This window comes from Panicum virgatum, chromosome 5K (genome assembly GCF_016808335.1).
Source record: "Panicum virgatum strain AP13 chromosome 5K, P.virgatum_v5, whole genome shotgun sequence".
In the NCBI taxonomy this organism is placed as follows: domain Eukaryota; kingdom Viridiplantae; phylum Streptophyta; class Magnoliopsida; order Poales; family Poaceae; genus Panicum; species Panicum virgatum.
The window spans coordinates 44,782,053-44,801,514 of record NC_053140.1 but is presented as its reverse complement, the minus strand read 5'-3'; the positions used below and the strand labels follow the sequence as shown (position 1 = coordinate 44,801,514).

Here is a 19,462-nt window from a genome sequence, read left to right as displayed (position 1 = left end):
TGACTTCGCTTCATGAAGTCAGAGAAGTTGAATCGGCCGCCGCCGCCACCGAGCGATACGCGTTACGCGGCTCCACTCTCCAGCACAAAAGTGCGGCGGCACGGCAGCAAGGCCTACAACTTGCCCCCAATGCCGGCCCTAGGGTTTTGGAGGCCCTCTGGTGAGCTCGTCGCAACGGCTGCTCTAGAGTCTAGACCTTATATAAAATTTTATGACCGCGAGCGGCGAGCGCTCCGCGAGACCGCGACGATTTGGCTTCCATGATTCCGTTGCCCTCCGACGACAGTTCGGCGGCCTTTTAGTCTTCTGGCTGGGCTGTACTCTATAGCTACATATACATAATACTCTCTCTAGGTTGGTAAAAGAAGTCATTTCGGACATCGACATGGTCTCAAAAACAAATTTGATCACTACTCCCTCCGTCCCAAGAAGCAAGTCATTCTAGATTCAAAAGTTGTCCAAAAAAACAAGTCACTTTACCTTATTTAGAAAGTGCATACACATATAAATATCAATTACTGCCAAATATGAGTAATATATAGGAGCAAACATGATCATTTTACTTTTTTATTAATGACTTGTATTTTGAGATGGAGAGAGTATCTTTTTGCTATAAAATATAGTCAATATATATATTTTTACGAAACTGTATTTCAAGATGAATCTACTTATATCGTTTTCATATTTTCAAACTCAACCCAAAAGAATTTATTTATAGTCAAATTTTAAAATGTCCAACTTAAAACAAACTTAAAACGACTTTGTTTACTAATACAGAGACAGTACATATACATATCTGGGCTTGGGCTCCACTGGCTTGGTCTCTCGGCCGTCGCACATGCTGCCCTACCTAGGGCCGGCACTGCTTGCCCCCGGTACTGCTTGCCCCCGGTATTCTGCTTACTGCAGAGCCATCCAAATCAGGGTGGTATACTGGCATCTCTAAGAGACTTTGTATTTGAACTTGATCTTCTAGAAATAGAAGAAACCAGAAAAAAAATCTCCATCCAAGAGCCTCGCCATCATGGTCCGCTTGCCATCCAGACCCGTCGCTTGGCACTTTTCGCGAGGGACTCCGCCTCGCCATCTCGCTCGGGCCCACCTGTCGTTGAGGTCGTGCCCGCCCGTCGAGCACTCCGGGTCTACCGTCGTCGAGGCCGTGCCGTCTGCCGTCGTCGAGGCCGTGCCGTCCGCCGTCGAGGCAGCGCCGCGCCCACCGTTGAGCGTTCCCGGCCGCCGTCGCCTCCTCCCACCCTCGCGCCCACCATTGAGGTCCTCCGCCGCGCCCGCCGTCGAGGCCTCTCGGCTGCCGTTGCCTCCTCTCGCCCTCACGCCCGCTGTCGAGGCCGCGCCGCGTGAGAGCACGAGGGAGAGAGGGGCAGCCAGCCGAGCAACAGGGCCATGGCCGGGCGGGCCAAGCCGGCGCGGCCACGGGCAGGCCCCCCTCGCGGCGCGGCGGCCGGCCGAACGGCGCGGCTATGGCCCGGCGGGGCCGGCGGGCCAAGCCGGCGTGGCTATCGGCAGGTCCCCCTCGCGGCGTGGCCATGGCCGGGCGGGAGGCGTGAAGGAGCCTAGAAGGAGTGCACGGAGCAAAGCAGGCAAGATGAGGGAGAAAGAATACATGTCAGTGTGTGTAGAGGGGAGGGTTGAATAAATGGATAACTAGTCTGGACTCTAGTACACAGTATGGAGAGTCAATCTTAGTTATAGTTAAATGAAAATTTGGTTAGTCTGTTTTGATTGAAGAGTATGCGCACTGCGTGTTCTAATGTCTCGGGTAGTCAGGTTGCAGAATGCATCCGCACATACACTCCTGTCAGAGCCTAGCAGAGCGCACATAGACACTGCAACATCATACACCACCTGACAAATTGTAAAGAACGCAGACTGGAGCTGGATTTGTGTGAGAGAAAAATACTATTGGACTGGCTGGAGCTAGTGGCTGGAGCTAGGCTCGAGCAAGAATTTGTTTCCAAACGAAGCAATAAAAATATCTTCTCGAGTACAATCGATGGGTCTTCAAGCAGGCGATCATTACATTTTTTTTGATCCAGTAAGAAGCGCAAAAAATTCCACAACTGATAAATTAAGCCTCTGTAACTCAGACAAAGGCCGACGGTAGTGTGGAACTATATCGTCCGAGTGGATTGTGAGCATAACCACAATTGTTGGAGCAAACAGAGTTCTCCTATGAAACTATACGCACATGTGTGTTGCGGAAAGACGATGTGTTTTGTGAGTAGAGCTAGAAGAGTTGACATGAATAGGTTGTCATTCTGTTCGGCTGGTTGTGTCTGGTGGCTGGTGCTAATTTGTAGTAAGAGAAAAGTACTGTTAGTTGGCTGGTGACTTGTGCTGATTTGGTGGGAGAAAAAAGCATTGCTGGCTGGGTGGCTGAGAAGCCAGCCGAATGTATTTGACTACATACAATTAATTGACTTAAAAGTTCATTGATAACGGTTCAATTCCATTTTTTACAGAAAAATAAGACATAGGATCAATGTACAAAATAGCGCACTATAGCGGCGTAATAACATTTTTCAACAACTGCAGCTACAACATTGTTGTACTAAGTAGCGTGCTATAGCGGTGCAATAGCGCGCTATAGCAGTTGAGAAGAGCTCTCCGCTAATTATCATAGTCCGCTATTTTATACACTGCACATGATAGACCACTTATCGACAATACAAGCTCATTTGAAGAATTTGGTACCTTCCACGGAAGAATGTCTTGCTGTCACGGAGGCTCGTGGGAAGGTCAGGCTGCCTAAAGTATACGCTGCTGTGGAGAACCCAGCCCTTGGGTTTTGGTATGCTCTTCGTTAAGTGGAAATTTGAGACTGTGTTTCTCCAAAGATGCATTTGACTGTACTTTATCGTTTCCTTAAAAAAACTATACTTTATTGTTCAGTAAGCCAACATGTTCCGCATGCAACAGATTTGCTCCAAAATACTCCAGCCTTCAAGCAGTAAGTTTGAATTCATAGCTCGATTTGCGTAGATCAAAAGATGCAGTTGGTCCCCAAGCAAACACTTGGTAATCCATTAGCACCTAACTGATGGTCACATACTCGCCTTGTACATTCTGTTCCCTGAGGTTTACAACAAGAAACATGATGCATGTGCGTGTGCATATCCTTTTGTGAGTTTGACAAAATTTTGCCAGGAGGAAGGAACCAAATTTCCCTTCACGCTGACAGCAGGACTGGTACCACCTCAGCTCGGGTCATCATCGCCTTCCAGCAGAGGCTCGACCCGCCACTCGCTGCCGTAGTAGGAGTTGGGCAGGCCGAGCCAGAACTTGAAGGCCTCGGCGGCGCGCTTGCGCTCCCGGCGGCGGTCCCGCCGCGCCTGCGACGCGTGCTTGCTGGTGAACATCCTCGAGTGCATCTCGATGTACATCTTCCTGTACCTGGTCTTGTTGGGCGCGATGCCCTTCTCCTCCATGCACGCCACGATCTCCAGCGCCTTCCTGAAGAAGGCCGCCCTGACGCACACGTCCGCCAGCGCCCCCAGCAGCTCCTCGTCGGCCTCCTCCAGGCACCGCTCCCGCACCTCGTCCCACAGCACCAGCGCCTCCCCCGGCTTGCGCGCCGCCGCGATGCCCTTGGCCAGGCTGCCGTACGTCGCCACGTCCGGCCGCACCCCGCGCTCCTTCATCCTCTCCACCACCTGCTTCGCCGCCTCCACCTGCCCCAGCCGGCAGTACCCCTCCACCAGCATGTTCCACGCCGCCCTGTCCGCCGCCACCCTCGGGTCCCGCTCCATTTCCTCGAACACCTTGTGCGCCGCCTTGGGCTGCCCCGACGCGGCGAACGCCTTCATCAGCGTCGTGTAGCTCGCCGCGGACGGCGCGATGCCCCGCGACCGCATCTCGTTGAACAAGGCCAGCGCGCCCGCGCTGTCGTCCGTGACCACGCACCCGTCCATGAGGGTGTTGTACGTCACCACGCCGGGCTGGATGCCGGCGCCCGTCACCATCTCCTCGAAGAGCTCCCTGGCCTTGCCGATCTGCAGCTGCTGGCAGTACCCCTTGAGCAGGACGTTGTAGGTGACCCGGTTCGCGGGAACCCCGGCGGCGGCCATCTCGTCCAGCACGGCGCGCGCGCGCGCCGTGTCGCCGGCGGCGACGAGCGCTGATATCACCGTCGTGTAGGTCACGTGGTCCGGCCGGCTTGCGGGCACCGTCTCCGCCTCGCGCCGCATCGCCCGCAGCAAGGCCACGACGTCGTCGACGCGGCCGGCGTTCATGTACCCCTTCATCAGCGTGGTGTACACCCTGGCGTTGGGTGGGTATGCCTTGGGGAGCAGCGGCAGCTCGTCTGGCTTGGCGCCGGTGACGATGTCGTCAAGCAGGGCAGCACCCTGCTCGACGTCGGGCACATCGTCGCATTCCATGGCGACAGCTCTGAGAAGCAGGCATATGTCCTTGCGCTCTTCCCGCATCGCCTGCACGATCCTCTCCGCCGTGGGGATGTCGCCGAAGCCGACGAACGCGGCGACGAGGGAGTGGAAGGTGGTGGCGCAGGGGGCGAGGCCGGAGGAGAGCATGCGCTCGAGCACGCGCGCGACGAGGCCCTTGCGGCCGGCGCGCGCGCACATCTTGATGACGACGTTGTAGGTGAGCGCGTCGGCGTCGGCGCTCCACTCGCCCATTGCGTCGAACAGCTGCCGGAACCGGCGGCAGTCTCCGGCGTCGGCGCAGGCGCTGAGCGCGGCGTTGAAGGCGACCGTGTCCGGGAGGCAGGAGGGGGAGACTAGCTCAGGCGGCGCGCGGCGGAGGTGGCGGAGGACGGCGTTGAAGAGGCGGAGCGCCTTGGTGGGCTGCGTGAGGCGGGCGACGGCGGCGGTGTACGCGCGCCGGTCGGGGAGGAAGCCCTGGCGGAGCATGTAGAGCAGGAGGGAGTGCGCGAGGCGGGCGTCGCGGGAGCGGGCGGCGGCCGCGGCCGCCAGGGAGAGAGAGTTGGCGTCGAGGAGGTCGAGGGCGCCGCGGGCGCGGAGGCTCTGGAGGAGGCGCGCGACGCGGGAGAACGCGTCGGGGCTGCTGGAACCGAGCGAGAGCTGCGCGAGGAGGCGGGACGCCGTGGTGGGGGAGGAAGGGAGGAGCGAAGGGTTGGAGGATAAGAGGCGGTAGGCGGCGTCGGTGTCATGGGCGCGGAGGAGCGCCAGGAGGGCGTCGTCGGAGCCACCGTCCTCGTCTGGGCAGTCGCCGCCGTCAGGCGGGTGGGTGAGTGGCGGGGCGGAGCGGGAGGTAGTTGGGGACAGGGCGGCTGGCGGGTGGAGCCTCCGGCGCTGGCTCCCGGAGGCCGAAGACGAAGGCGAGGAGCATGAGCAAGAGCAGGTGGCGCCGCCGGGGAAGGAGGGATGGGGTTGGAGGAGCTGGAGCGAGTAGCGCGCGCAGCATAGCATCCCTGGAGCAGCAGCTGGTGGCACGGCAGTGGACGTAGGGTCGGTTCGATTCGGCCCGCCGGACGGCCGGAGGAGGAAGAAGAAACGGCTGCAGCGGCGGCAGACGAGTGGAGCGGAGAGGATGAGGATGACGTATTGACGTGGCCCAACTGAAGCGAACGAGCAAAGCATTGGCTCCGGCCCAGCCATATCGACGGAGACGAACTCAGCTGCAGAAACACATGGGCTTGGTCCATCCACACGGTGGAACTGACACCATAAGAAGTGTAAGCTCTGAGATTAATTAACCAAGAAGTAGACTTTGAAATCATAACGCCCCTGAAGACATCCATCTAAACGGAGCACTAACTCTATAGAGGACAGAGGTAAACTCTCAGCTAGGCAGCTGCAACCAGGGTTTCATTTACCGACCGGATCGGCCAAACCGCCGGGGTCCGGTACCGGTATACCGGTTCGGTTTGGCCGGAAACCGGTCGGTACCGGTTGAATTCAAATTTGAATTCAAAAAACTCAGTTCAACCGGTTCGTACCGGTATACCGGCCGGTTAGACCGGTTTACCGGCCGGTTTGAATTCAAATCCAAATTTAAAATTGCATGTGTAACCGGTTTGGAACGGTATACCGGCCGGTTTGACCGGTTTACCAAGTGGGCCTTAATGGGCCGTCTTATTTTTTCCTTTTCTTTTTTGGTTTAACTTTAAATGCCCGAAAAGTATGTTAAATGAACGAATTTTTGAGAAAATTTGACACCATTAAATTCGTCGCACCTTGAAGTATTTTTAGGATTTTTTTAGAATTTTTTCATTTTTTGAATTCAAATTTGAATTTTGAATTTGGGCCGGTTTGGTACCGGCCCAAACCGGAACCGGACCGGACCGGTTCCCACCGGTTTTGTAAACCCTGGCTGCAACTGCATCCTTATTGGGGCCATCTAAACCTGCAGAAGTTTCAGAATGCTAAGCATTCACTAGCTTAGCATCTGATCTCTGACGGCCACACCCCCAATCATTGGCCTTCAGTTGCAGAAAATCATCTGGAGGATGATAAACGCTCCTTGATCCGTGCAAGCTTAGCAGCCACGTCCTTCATCGCCAGCCTCTGCTCAGGCGAGTCCCGCGAGCACTGTAAACCCAAGTCCACCACCTGCTCTAGGCAGGTCCAGCCGTCGCGAGGTCCTTCCCCGGATGACCAGCTGACCTGTTGGATACCTCCTCCGCTGCTTGTTGCCTCCTCGTCTAGAAGGAGGACGCTATGATCCACGACCTGGGCAAGTCTCGATGGGAAAGCCTGGCTGACCCACTCCCTGAGGCTCAGCTCCTCGTTGAACATGGCGTCGGTGGGCTTCTTCCCGGTCATGACTTCGAGAAGCATTATCCCGTAGCTGAACACGTCGCTCTTCCTTGACGCCTTACCGGTCGAGGCGTACTCTGTTAGTGTTCGCAGCAGAGAAAATGGAGACATTATTAGTGATCAGAGAACAAATGAGATGGCATCAATTACAGTATGTGTCAAGTTTCAGGCAATTGCGTACCTGGTGCCATGTAACCGATTGTTCCATGCATGTTCCTCGAGACTATGGAAGTATCCTCTCCCAGCAACATCCTTGCGATGCCGAAGTCGGCTACGCAAGCCGTCATATCTTCATCAAGCAACACGTTGCTCGGCTTGAGATCACAGTGCAGGACTACCTCAAAGTGCTCATGGTGAAGGTAAGCCATTGCAAGAGCCACATCTGACATGATGCTCACCCTTTGGACCAGTCCTAGCCCACGACGGTTACCGGAGAACAGCCACTCATCTAGGCTCCCATTTGGCATGTATTGGAGCACTAGAGCCTTGAAGTCCAAATTCGAGCAAGTGGTGAGTATCCTAACCAAGTTTCGATGTCGAGCCATGCGAAGCGCACGGCACTCGACATCAAAGCTAATTGTGGCTCTTTCTAGTTCCATGTTGAGGACCTTTATCGCGACATTTTGCTCATCATCCAATACGCCTCTAAATACTTTGCCAAAGCTTCCAGATCCTAGTAGGTTATCATTATCGAAGTTATTTGTGGCACGAGCCAATTCAAAGTAGGAGATTGGTTTATAATTGCTGTGTGGCTCCAAGCTAGTGGCTGGCAGCTCCTTTGGCCTCTTGATAACACGAGTCCTGATCAGGACGAACAAGCAAACTCCTATTGCAATGGCGGCTACAACACTAGGAAGTACAAGTTTTAGGAGACCAAATCGGTGGTGATGCTTGAACACATCATTTGGGCATTGTGGGAACCCAAGGCGTGGAAGACCACATAGTGCGGTGTTCCCTTCCAATGACTGTAGTGTGATGTTTGAGAAAACACCGCTCTTTGGGATTTGTCCATAGAGTGTATTGAAAGATAGATTTAGGCTTGTGAGATAGCTGAGATTGGCAAAGGACTTTGGGATGGTACCAGACAGTGCGTTGTATGAAAGATCCAACGCTTTAATGCTACTTAGCTTACCAATGTCATCCGGTACCTGATCTTGGAGACTGTTCTTTGATAAATTCAGGTAGGTCAATGTGCGGAGCACTCCCAATGAAATTGGTATGTTGCCAAGGAACCGGTTGGAAGAAAGGTCCAAATAGGTTATTGCCTTCAGATTTTCGACATCTTCCGACAAAGCGCCGCTCAAGGCGTTTCGGGACAGATCAAGGTTCACAATGTTCTGAATGCCCCATAGCCCCATGGGAATTGTTGAAGCGAACTGATTATTTGATAATTCTAAGGTTTGTAGGTTACTCAGATTTCCAATACTATCTGGTATAGGGCCGTAGAGCTTGTTGTTGGCCAAGCCCAAGCCAAACAGGTTTTCTAATTTACCAATGTGTACGGGGATAGTCCCAGACAACTCATTATCAGACAATTCTAGACCTTTGAGATTCTTTAGCTCTGTAATTGATATTGGAATCTCCCCGCTTAATCGGTTGTTCCGAAGATCAAGGAACGAGATGCTACTCCGATTTGCCAGCATATTTGGGACGTGCCCTGTTATTTGGTTCTCAAATGCTCTAAAGATCTGGAGGGAGGAGAGATTGCTGACAGAGTTGGGGATACTACCGGTGAAGTAATTTTTCTCCATGACGATGTATTTGAGGCTCTTGCATCTCGACAAGTCCGCGAGGAAGCTGACGTCTCCACCGAGCTTGTTCCCGGCAATGTAGAGCTCAGCAAGAGACTCCCCGAAAGCTTTTCGTGGCACGGGCCCAGTAAGCAAGTTGTAGGACATGTCAAGGATGGAGATCACAGACATGTTCTTGATGGAGGTCGGAATGGTACCTGTCAAGTCGTTCATTTCGAGGTTAAGCCACTGCAGCTGCGTCAGCCGGCCCAACTCCGGCGGGATCTTCCCATGCAGGGCGCTCGTGGTGAAGTCTAGCACGGCGAGGCCGGTAAGATTGCTCAAGCCGGCGGGGATCTCGCCGGAAAGGTCGTTACCACCTAGTGAGATGACCGCCAGCTCCGGCATGGACGCCAGCCACGACGGTATTCCGCCGGTGAAGCGGTTGTAGGCCAGATTGAAACTCTGCAGGTACTTGCACGCCCCGAAGCCCGGGGGCACGATGCCGGCGAGATTGTTTCCGTGGAGAGTCACGCGCTGCAACATTGGAAGATTGAAGCAGCTCTGATTGCTCGGCAGCAGCCCGGAGAGGTTGTTGTTGGACAAGAACAGTTGCAGCAGACTGGACTTGTTGAACAGTGAGGATGGGATCTGCCCCGAAAGCTGGTTCCACGACAGAGAGAGGACTGCAAGGTTCGGGGAGAAACCGACGTCGCTAGGAATGTTGCCCATCAGGTTGTTGCGTGCGAGGCTCAGGTAGCTCAGCTGGGACGTGCCGTTGAACACGCCCCGCGGCACCGGCCCGCTCAGCTCGTTCCTGCTCAGATCGAGGTACACGACGCTCCGCAGATTGCGCAGCTCGTTTGGGATCCCGCCGGTGAGGTTGTTGGAGTAGAGGTCGAGGGCTTGAAGCCCGGTGAGGTCGCCGAGAGACGCTGGCACGGCGCTCGAAAGATAGTTGCTCGAAAGGTTGAGGTAGGCGAGGCGCGCCAGCTTCCCGAGGGAGGCCGGGACGGGGCCCCCGAGCTGGGTGTCGCTGAGGTCGAGGGTGGAGAGGAAGGAGAGGTTGCCGAGCTCGGGCGCCAGGGCGCCGCCCAGCGGCACGCCGGGGAGCGCCAGGGCCGTGACGCGCTCCTTGTGGCGGCGGCCGCAGGAGACGCCGACCCAGCCGCAGTAGGGCGTGGCGGCCGTCCAGTTGCCACGGAGGACGCCGGTAGGGTCGGACACCCGGGCTCTGAAGGCGAGGAGGGCTGAGAGGTCGCCGGCCGTGGCATTGGCGGGCGTGGCTGCAGCTTCGGCTGCGGTTGCGAGGAGCAGGAGCAGTGATGAGGCCATTAGGAAGGTGAGGTGGGGGAGAAGAGCCATGGTGATTGGCGGTGAGAGCTCGGAGCTGGACGGGACAGATATAGCTTAGCTAGCTAACGGTGCTGGCAACTGACAGTGCATTGTTGCAATTGCATAGAGTCGTGCTGTGCATGGCCAACTTATAGGCTCGTATGATTCGAACTAGCGTCGTCTTGTCTTGTGGAGTCCGAAGAGTCTGAATCCGATGGGGAAGAATTCCATGCATGGGAGGATTGGAATGATGAGGTAGAGGGGTAAAACTAGGGGTGGTAATGGGCCATGATTCTAGTAACCTCCTCATAGCCCAACAAGATTCTTAAATTTTTTAGCTCAAAATTATATAAGATTAGACCATTTACCACCCCTATGTAAAACTTTTAGGACCCGGTCCTTAGATTTTCTAGCTCAAAATTTTAGGCCATTTACCACCCCTAAGTAAAACTTTTACCATAAAAGCAGTAATTTTGCCTCTCATTTACCTCTAAAAATTCAAACATGCAGGGTAAATATGCCTCTTTACCTATTTGCCCTCCCCTTACCTCTCGAAGGATATCAAATTGGAGTAAAACTGAATACATGAGGGGTATTGATTGCTATTTCCAACCACTTTTACTCCCATTTTATCCATAAATCTAAACATCGCATGTAGTAGATTAGTTAGGGGCAAATGTGAGGTATAAAATATTTACCTTTGAGTAAATCTTTACCCCCAAAATCCAAACAGAGCCCTGATCTCACCAGAGAAAACTCAAGGGGTGTGTTTAGTTCGCGAAAAGTTCACGAAAAAGTTGTTGTAGCATGTTTCGGTTTTATTTGGCAACTATTGTCCAACCATGGAGTAATTAGTCTCAAAAGATTCGTCTCGTCATTTACAATCAAACTGTGCAATTAGTTATATTTTTAATTATATTTAATTCTCCATACATGTATCGTAAGATTCGATGTGATGTGCATCAGTGAAAACTTTTAGAAATTTTTCACGGAACTAAACACAGCCAAGCTAGTGTGAACTTCAAATCCGAATCAAAAGCTAGCAGCGCGTCAATGATAAAGGAAGCCTACTGCCTACCTGACTGCCTATTAGCCTATACGTACTCGTGAAGACTTTGACTTGCAATTGCTGCTGGAGGCTTGGGAGTCAGCAGTCAGGAATCCATCCTGCACGCGGCTTGAAGCCTGAAGGAAAACTACGGGACTGAGACAGCGCCCCAACGTCCGCGCCGGGATGAAAGCAACGGGACTGAAACCTGGAGCGTCTCGCTGTCCGCGCCGGGATGAAAGCAACGGGACTGAAACCTGCAGCGTATAAGGATGGCAACGGGGCGGTTTCGGATCGGTGGATTGTCTGGACACCTAAATTCAAAACACTAAGTTAAAATCCGAACCCGATCCGAATACTGATTCGGGTTAAAATCCATTGCTGAACCCGAAATCCGTAGATCTCCGAAACCCGATGGATAATCCGAAACCCGAAATAGTTTTTCACAGAACAGAACACACTACTCACCCAGCCGCAAACGGTCGACCGCAGCAATCACAGCTGACGCGCAGGCCCAGGCGCCCAGCCTCCAACAGCACCAGCCAGTGCTCAGTCTTCTCAGGTTCAAACGCACCGAGGCCCAACGAACACATTTGGCAGCCATGCACTTGTGGTGGCCCTCATTCAGAGACAGCGTGCGCCCACTCCTCTGTAGTCAAACCTGCGCCTGCGCATGTCGCCTGCTCCCCCTGGCAAACGGACGAGCCGGTCCCACCTCCCATGCTCCTGGCCAACCAGCGGGCAGTCAGTCAGAGAAGACATTTTGGGTCAGCGACAACCAGGGTACTCAAACTGTCGGAGATCCGCGGGTTAAATTAAACATCTGCCCTAAACCCGCTGCATTTCGGATACTCAAACCCGAAAATCCGTGGGCGAAAATTAAGCCTCGAAACCGAAACCCGCGGATCCGAAATCCGCGGATATCCGACCCGACCCGAACCCACTGCCATCCTTGGAACGTCCGTCAAGCGCGGGTGGGTGACCGCCCCAAACCACACGCACGCATGGCACATCGTCGACCCGATCGATCCGCGGAGAAGCATTTGACGGGTTGGAACCTGGAAAATGGAAATGGTTTGATCTGGATGACGGATGGCCGTAGCAGTCCCAAACCTGCATTGTAATTACTGTGCTTGAGAGGGACGGGAGTACGAAGAAGGCGTAGTATGTGGGAAATCACTGACTAATTGTTCTTGTGCCTCAGAAATTCCATCTGCAAACCGCCGGCAACCTCGACGTGGAAGACCCGCAAGACTCGCAGAAACTTCTGCCTGCCTCTGTTCATCTGTTGGCGGGCGCGCGCCAATGCAGACGAGGATTCAGGTCTTGTTTGGTTTCACATACTTTTTTAAGTCCCTGTTACATCAAAAAGAATTTTACTATTTTAGAGTATCAAATAAAATCTATTTATTAATTTTTTTGACAGGTGAGTGCTAATTCGCGAGACGAATCTAATGAGTCTAATTAATTCATAATTTGCTATAGTGATGCTACAGTAACCATTCGCTAATCATATATTAATATACCTCATTAGATTCGTCTCGCAGTTTAACCCTAGGGTTCTGCAGTTACTTTTATAATTAATTTTTATTAAATACTTTTTAATATTAAAATTTTCTTTAATATAACATAGACTAAAGTTTAGCCATTCGAATCAAACAACCCCTCAATGAAACAATAGCAGTAGTGTGACCAAATCTAATTAAAATCCTGAAGATGATAAAGAAAAGCTAGCGCGGCTGGCCCAACTGGCCCAAACTATGAAGCCCAATATGGGAATCCCGGCCCATCCCGCGCCCTTCCCAGAAGGTTGTCCCGTGCTCAGCTCGTAATCTCGTGCCAGCTGCGGCGGCGGCGATGCGGCTGCTCACCGGCGCCTCGGCGTCCCGCATCCCCTCCCCGCTTCTCTCACTTCCCCGCGCAAGGCCGAGATGCGTGCCCGCCTCCTCCTCCGCCTGCCGGGCCGCCTCCTCATCGGCCGCGGGCGCAGGCGACGGCGGCGCGCGGAAGCCGTGGCTCTTCGTCGGGTTGGGGAACCCCGGGAAGGTGTACCAGGGCACTCGCCACAACGTAAGCCGCCTGCCCACCCCTGTTCGCCGTAGATACCATTTTGCACGCTGGGATTGCGGGTTTTTCCTAGTTACCATGGGTCATCGAGTTGGGAAATGTTTGAGTTGTACAGCAAGAAAGCAGGATTTAACTTTGGAAGATACATGTATTGGCATCTAATAGGTTATAGGAATTTAGAAACGTGGTATATGCAAATTTGATTGTCCACTTTGTTTCTTGTTGTATACAGAATGAGATAGAAACGCTAAAGTGTAGGATTCAGTAGTCAGAGAGGAGTTTTTTCTTGGAGGCAGAGAAATTTGCTGTTCTACTTGTATTGTCTACCATGGTTTTAGTCTCCGTTTCGTGGAAACAAATTTGAGCATATAAATCGAGTCTTCAGTAAATGACTATGCTCGTCAAAACTCTAGTGCACAATCTCTTCATGGAGTTGAGATCATATCTGATTATTCTCAGGTTGGATTCGAGATGATCGATGTTATAGCTGAAGCTGAGGGTATACCTCTCAGCAGTATGCAATTCAAGGCAATGGTTGGAAAAGGTAACACTTTGGTATTATTAACACTTAATATACTCATATTATGCTGAAAAGTATGTGTTTCCTAATCTTTCTTGGACACTTTCCAGCGCTAAATTTTTGTCATTGTTTTTGGTCACTTCCTTTTGCTACCTAATTTGTTTGAACCTGAAAGTCCTCGCTACAATCTGCATACGGTTTCTCAATATGTACCTGTAAAGCAACTTATTGTTTATGATACTCCACGGCTGAATATTAAACATAAGGCAACATAAATATGTCATGGCAACTGTTTGAGGCCTGAGGGGAAGTGTCGATGGTGTAGATTGTATCGGTGAAAGCGGAGTGGAAAATGAACTCTTGAACATGGGTGGCGCCTTGATGCGTCGCGCCGTGGAACGAGGCTCAGAATTATATGTGGTCGAAGTGAGCAAAATCAATGACAACAAAGATGTGTTATTACTTCTTTGAAAATATTTACATTCCAGAAAGCATTCTTAACAAAAACTGCTTCACTGTTACCCAGGTCGTATTGGTGATGCACCTATCATGCTTGCCAAGCCACAAACTTTTATGAATGCAAGCGGTGAGTCTGTAAGTATAATGATTCAAAAGAAACTTTGAATTCTATTGGTTTTTGTTTTATATCTTTTTTCTTGACACGCCGAGTTATATAGGTGGGGCAGCTGGTTTCATATTTCAAGATTCCACTTAATCAAGTCATTGTGGTAAATGAATTCTTCAGTTGCTGTATCTTATCACAGGTCACTATAATTGCCATTCTCACTTTATTGTTATCTAATTATTGTTCTTTTCTTCTCTGCAGATGTATGATGATCTAGATTTACCCTTTGCAAAATTGCGCTTGCTGCCAAAGGGTGGGCATGGAGGGCATAATGGGTACCCCATTTCTCGTTTACTTCTTTTCCTATATCTTTTTTTTAAGAAAGAAATGCCTAAGCTCTGTTTCGTTATGGAAAACTAGACTGTTCTTGATTTACTTCTCATTTGATTCTAGCAGAACACCCCACCTATTCTGGTATTCCTCGGCTTACCAGTCCGGAAAAGTTCTGCATTTTCAGAGCACACACTATTAACAGTGCTTGATCAAGACACCACGCAACTCAAATTTTAGTTTCTATAAGACTGCTCCAGAGACAAATTCTTTTCTTATATCTACTCCATGTATATCTCAGTTGGTATTTTAGGATTCACATAAGAGAAGGATATTTTGAGCATATGATATGTGCCGTATTTGTCCAAAATAGCATGTGTATATTGATGTTTAGAATCTGACTATAAGGTGCTTAGCCATTAAAAAATACAGCAGCAAAACTTTGGTAACAACTTCATTTTAGTTTTGTTGGCTCCTCTTATTCTTCAAGTAAAGAGGCCGACGCTGTTGATTTAATTTCATAGAGGTCCTATATCATTGTGGAATCTTTGACAGAGACAGAGTGACGGCAGTGAGATTGGAACCTTGCCTTTACTGTTATTGTCTGGAGAAGACTGAAGAGCTTCTTTATTTATTTACCAGTTCCCCACCATTTGCAGGATGAGAAGTATCATCAACCATTTGAAACAAAGTCGTGATTTTCCACGCCTAAGAATTGGTATACCACTTGTCAGTCCTTTTCTCTTCAGCTGCACAGTCTGAAATATTCCTGTGATGATATTTTGCAGGCATTGGGCGACCACCTGGGAAGATGGATCCTGCAAATTTTGTTCTCCGGCCTTTTACCAAGAAAGAGCAAGAAGAGGTTTTTTTATACGTACCTTAGAGATATTTTGGTTCAACCAATTTAACAGCACATAATTGAGTGTTCTATATTAATCCATGTGAGACAAGGAAACTGTAACAAAAATTATCTCTTTGTGCAGCTTGATTTCGCGTTCCATAGGGGCTTGGAGGCAGTGCGAATAATGGTGCTTGAAGGATTCAACAAGAGCGCAACTTACGTGAACACTGCCCAGTCATCTGAAATGTTAAATAGATGATAGAATCATAGACTACTGAATTCAGTTTTATTCCTATGCCAAGGAGATTTAATTGGGGTATGAATTGCAGTAAGGCACACTGCAGTCAGATTCACCTGGTGCATCATTTTGCATGGTTCAAAAAAATTCTGACAGCCGAAGTGTTCATTGCAGCATACTGTATGATATGAGCAATATATGTATTGTGAATATATGATTCCGTAGCATTCCACTATATTGTACCGGCTTGTTAATTTCATATCTAGTGTGCAACCTTGAAATTTTGAAGAACTCTGTACCCTACTCTTTGAAAATCCATATATGTTTACTGCCTTAGTTCCAGCTTGCTTCTGTATACCGTAGTTGATCCATCTTGCTCTTGCTGGTTGCTAGGTTCCAAGGGGACAAAAAGACACATCACGCTTCCGCCTTCAAACAATTGGTGGCCGCCTGACTAAAGGCCCTGTTTGGATCATCTAGGATAAATTCTAGTACAAATTGAACTTTAGGTGACTAAATATTAGGCAAGTAAAGTTTAGCCCGTGCCTGATTGGATCTATAGACTGAACTTTAGGTAGGAAACATCTAGATAGAAATATAGAAATGTCATTTTTACCTTTGGATTATACTGTCGTTATGTCTACACGCGCATAATGAGAGGTTGAGAGGTAGTTTGTTTTTTCTTTGATAGGTTTTAAGGACTAATGGACTAAACTTTAGAGGTGGAACTAAACTTTAGTCCACATTTTAATCTACCTATTTGTTTCATCTAACGGACTAAATTTAGATTTGAAGTTTAGTCCATAGATCCAAACTCGATCTAAGAGTACAGGATATTTTTCCATACAGATAGAGGAAGCCCAGAATATGCTCCGTCACATCCCCTGACGCGACCATCTGTGGTGGTAATGGCCCTGGGAGGCTTGGGACCCTCGATGCTTCAGCGAGCACGTAGCCACGTACTAATCCTCATCCAAAATCCATGGGCAGCGCTCGTCCTCTCGCTCTCGACTCTCCACGTTCTGAACAGGCGATGCTCACGTTTTTCACAAGAAGATAGGCCATGCCCACCCGAAAACAACGGGGGCTGCTCGCTGAAATCGTCATTTTGGTTTGTGCGGTTGTGATGCTACGGCCTTTGAGCAATTGAAGTGCTGAGCTCCAGCGCCCAACGAGTCTTTCAGCTAGAGCTAGCGCCTAGAGAGGCCAGGAGGATCAACGTGACACGACGTGCGTTCAGCACAGGATGCTGCTGGTTGCCAAGAGATTTGTCATGCCATACCCAGCTGCCAACGAACCAGTGAAACGTTGAAAGGACAAAAAAAATCTTTTCAAACAAAAAAAAAAGGGTCAGCAAAGGCGATGGCATCAGGCAGCTGACCGTCCAGCCCCACCTGTCAGCGACCTCGGCACGGCAACTTGCCGCCAATTAATGTCCGGATCGCCCCCAACCTATTCGACTTCCCGTCGGTAAACTCCAACAAATTGATCTTTCTTTTTTTCTTTCTATTTTTTCTCAATATAGAGAATTGATGTTGAAAAAATCTACTCCGATAGATTGATTTTTCATCTCCCTTTTCCTTTTATTTTTTCTCAATCCCCAATAATTTATCTCCAATTCCCAATAGAAAAGGGAGACATCACATCTCCCTTTCCATATAGAAAGGGAGAAAAATCAATCTGCTGGAACACTTCTTCCATATATGTTGAAATTGAAAAAGTAGATTTCTCTATATGATGAGAAAGGGGAACAGGAAGATCAATGGAGTTGCTCTAAACCCTCCGCCACGTCACCCGAGCCCTCCCCTAATCGTCCCCCCATCTCCCAGTCCCATCTTCGCCGCCGCGCCGCCAAGCCCCGCCGGACACCGCCATGCCGACCTCCGCCGCCGCCGCGTCCTCCCTCTCCCTCCTCTTCTCGCACCCCCACTCCCGCCACTCGTCCGCCCGCGGCGGCCCCCACCTCCGCCTCCCTGCCCGCGCCAGCCGCGCGCGCTGCGCCTCCTCCGACGCGCCCGCCACGGCCACCAAGCACCGCCGCCCCGCGGAGGAGAACATCCGCGAGGAAGCCGCGCGGCTCCGGGGCCCCGTGCAGGGCTTCTCGGCCTGGTACGAGCCCTTCCCCCCGGCGCCCGGCGGCAATCCCGACGAGCGCTACTCGCTCGACGAGGTCGTCTACCGCTCCAGCTCGGGGGGCCTCCTCGACGTGCGCCACGACATGGACGCGCTGGCCCGCTACCCGGGCTCCTACTGGCGGGACCTCTTCGACTCCCGCGTCGGCCGCACCGCCTGGCCCTACGGCTCCGGGGTCTGGTCCAAGAAGGAGTTCGTGCTCCCGGAGATCGACTCCGACCACATCGTCTCCCTCTTCGAGGGCAACTCCAACCTCTTCTGGGCCGAGCGCCTCGGCCGCGAGCACCTCGGCGGGATGAACGACCTCTGGGTCAAGCACTGCGGCATCTCCCACACGGGCTCCTTCAAGGACCTCGGCATGACCGTGCTCGTAAGCCAGGTGAACCGCCTCCGCCGCGCCCCGCTCTCGCGCCCCATCGCCGGTGTCGGCTGCGCATCCACGGGAGACACCTCCGCCGCCCTCTCGGCGTACTGCGCCGCCGCCGGAATCCCCGCCATCGTCTTCCTGCCAGCAGACCGCATCTCGCTGCAGCAGCTCATCCAGCCGATCGCCAACGGCGCCACCGTGCTCTCTCTCGACACTGATTTTGATGGCTGCATGCGACTCATCCGGGAGGTGACTGCAGAGCTGCCAATCTACCTTGCCAATTCGCTTAACTCCCTTCGGCTCGAGGGACAGAAGACAGCGGCCATTGAGATATTGCAGCAGTTCAATTGGCAGGTGCCAGATTGGGTCATTGTTCCAGGAGGCAATCTTGGGAACATCTACGCCTTCTACAAGGGATTCGAGATGTGCCGCGTTCTTGGGCTTGTTGATCGTGTGCCACGGCTTGTCTGTGCACAGGCTGCAAATGCAAATCCGCTGTATCGGTACTACAAGTCAGGGTGGACTGACTTCCAGCCTCAAGTTGCTGAAACTACATTTGCATCTGCCATACAGATTGGTGATCCTGTATCTGTCGACCGTGCCGTGGTTGCACTGAAGGCAACTGATGGTATTGTGGAGGAAGCTACTGAAGAGGAGCTCATGGATGCAATGGCACTTGCTGACCGCACTGGGATGTTTGCTTGCCCACATACTGGGGTTGCACTTGCTGCTCTGTTTAAGCTCCGGGATCAGTGTATAATTGGGCCTAATGACTGCACGGTGGTTGTTAGCACAGCTCATGGGCTGAAGTTCACGCAGTCAAAGATCGATTACCATGACAAAAAGATCCAGGGCATGATGTGCCAGTATGCTAATCCGCCGATCAATGTGAAGGCTGACTTTGCTTCTGTGATGGATGTTCTCCAGAAAAATCTGAATGGTAAGATATAAGCCTATATGTTTAATTAACCCTCAAAACGGCTTTTTGTTTATCATCGCCAGGAAGATTCCTGCATCTTTTTCGGTTACGGTTGGTGAACATGATATGGTGCAAAGGTCCATCATATCTTGTAGTGCTAGGTCTGGAGGCTCATCTGGTTATAGGGCAAAGTGGATAGAGCTATTCCTTGTACTTTTATCTGTATCATGTAATATGAATAATAAGTTATGGGTCTAAGCGTTTGAATGAAAAAATGTTTGGAATGGCCAATGCTGGATTGTGCTTTTTTTCAACTTCTAGCGTAGATTTCACTGAGCGTAGGCAATTAGTATTGCCAATTTTAAACATACTGATGGAATTTAAGACAGAATTATTTTCCTTTTTGTTGCTTTCAACAGTTCAAGAGAATTAGGGTCTAAATCAATTGTAGCAGTTCACCATGCTCAGTAACATACCTGACTCTAGTGTAATAAAATAGTTTGGACTGTTAGTTCTACAAGCTATTCTAAGACCATATCGGCATGTCCAAATACCAAAAATCCTGATGTGTGTGACGATCTTTGCCTGCTTTGTGGAAGATTGTTTTA

The 19,462-nt window shown here is 50.9% G+C and overlaps 4 protein-coding genes across 4 annotated transcripts; 2 read left to right on the top strand and 2 right to left on the bottom strand.

The window, feature by feature from the left end:
- Positions 1 to 2,454: 2,454 nt before the first annotated feature.
- On the bottom strand, positions 2,455 to 5,949 carry LOC120707702 (pentatricopeptide repeat-containing protein At3g09650, chloroplastic-like). Its single transcript, XM_039992671.1, has one exon. The coding sequence runs from the start codon at positions 5,595 to 5,597 to the stop codon at positions 3,216 to 3,218; it is 2,382 nt and encodes a 793-aa protein (XP_039848605.1). The 5' UTR covers positions 5,598 to 5,949; the 3' UTR covers positions 2,455 to 3,215.
- A 264-nt stretch (positions 5,950 to 6,213) lies between these two features.
- Positions 6,214 to 9,926, bottom strand: LOC120707701 (receptor kinase-like protein Xa21). Its single transcript, XM_039992670.1, has 2 exons — positions 6,940 to 9,926; positions 6,214 to 6,835 (listed from the first exon to the last, which is right to left on the bottom strand). Exons 1-2 carry the CDS (start codon positions 9,851 to 9,853, stop codon positions 6,438 to 6,440), a joined length of 3,312 nt encoding a protein of 1,103 aa, XP_039848604.1. The 5' UTR covers positions 9,854 to 9,926; the 3' UTR covers positions 6,214 to 6,437.
- Positions 9,927 to 12,662: 2,736 nt separating this feature from the next.
- Positions 12,663 to 15,700, top strand: LOC120707700 (peptidyl-tRNA hydrolase, mitochondrial). The gene is made up of 8 exons (XM_039992669.1): positions 12,663 to 12,941; positions 13,398 to 13,482; positions 13,985 to 14,052; positions 14,136 to 14,186; positions 14,285 to 14,358; positions 15,013 to 15,071; positions 15,142 to 15,218; positions 15,340 to 15,700. The coding sequence occupies exons 1-8, from the start codon at positions 12,729 to 12,731 to the stop codon at positions 15,454 to 15,456; spliced, it is 744 nt and encodes a 247-aa protein (XP_039848603.1). The 5' UTR covers positions 12,663 to 12,728; the 3' UTR covers positions 15,457 to 15,700.
- A 1,500-nt stretch (positions 15,701 to 17,200) lies between these two features.
- On the top strand, positions 17,201 to 19,145 carry LOC120707699 (threonine synthase, chloroplastic-like). The gene has a single exon (XM_039992668.1). It carries the CDS (start codon positions 17,309 to 17,311, stop codon positions 18,884 to 18,886), a length of 1,578 nt encoding a protein of 525 aa, XP_039848602.1. The 5' UTR covers positions 17,201 to 17,308; the 3' UTR covers positions 18,887 to 19,145.
- The last annotated feature ends 317 nt before the right edge of the window (positions 19,146 to 19,462 follow it).

Bases quoted from the DNA above. Each gene is read 5' to 3' on its own strand.
- LOC120707700 (XM_039992669.1), top strand. From the start codon at position 12,729: ATGCGGCTGCTCACCGGCGCCTCGGCGTCCCGCATCCCCTCCCCGCTT. The intron at 13,483-13,984 runs GTAACACTTTGG...ACTGTTACCCAG, and splicing joins CAAGGCAATGGTTGGAAAAG to GTCGTATTGGTGATGCACCT. The intron at 15,219-15,339 runs GTTTTTTTATAC...CTCTTTGTGCAG, and splicing joins CCAAGAAAGAGCAAGAAGAG to CTTGATTTCGCGTTCCATAG.
- LOC120707702 (XM_039992671.1), bottom strand. From the start codon at position 5,597: ATGGCTGGGCCGGAGCCAATGCTTTGCTCGTTCGCTTCAGTTGGGCCA.
- LOC120707699 (XM_039992668.1), top strand. From the start codon at position 17,309: ATGCCGACCTCCGCCGCCGCCGCGTCCTCCCTCTCCCTCCTCTTCTCG.
- LOC120707701 (XM_039992670.1), bottom strand. From the start codon at position 9,853: ATGGCTCTTCTCCCCCACCTCACCTTCCTAATGGCCTCATCACTGCTC. The intron at 6,836-6,939 runs GTACGCAATTGC...GAACACTAACAG, and splicing joins AATCGGTTACATGGCACCAG to AGTACGCCTCGACCGGTAAG.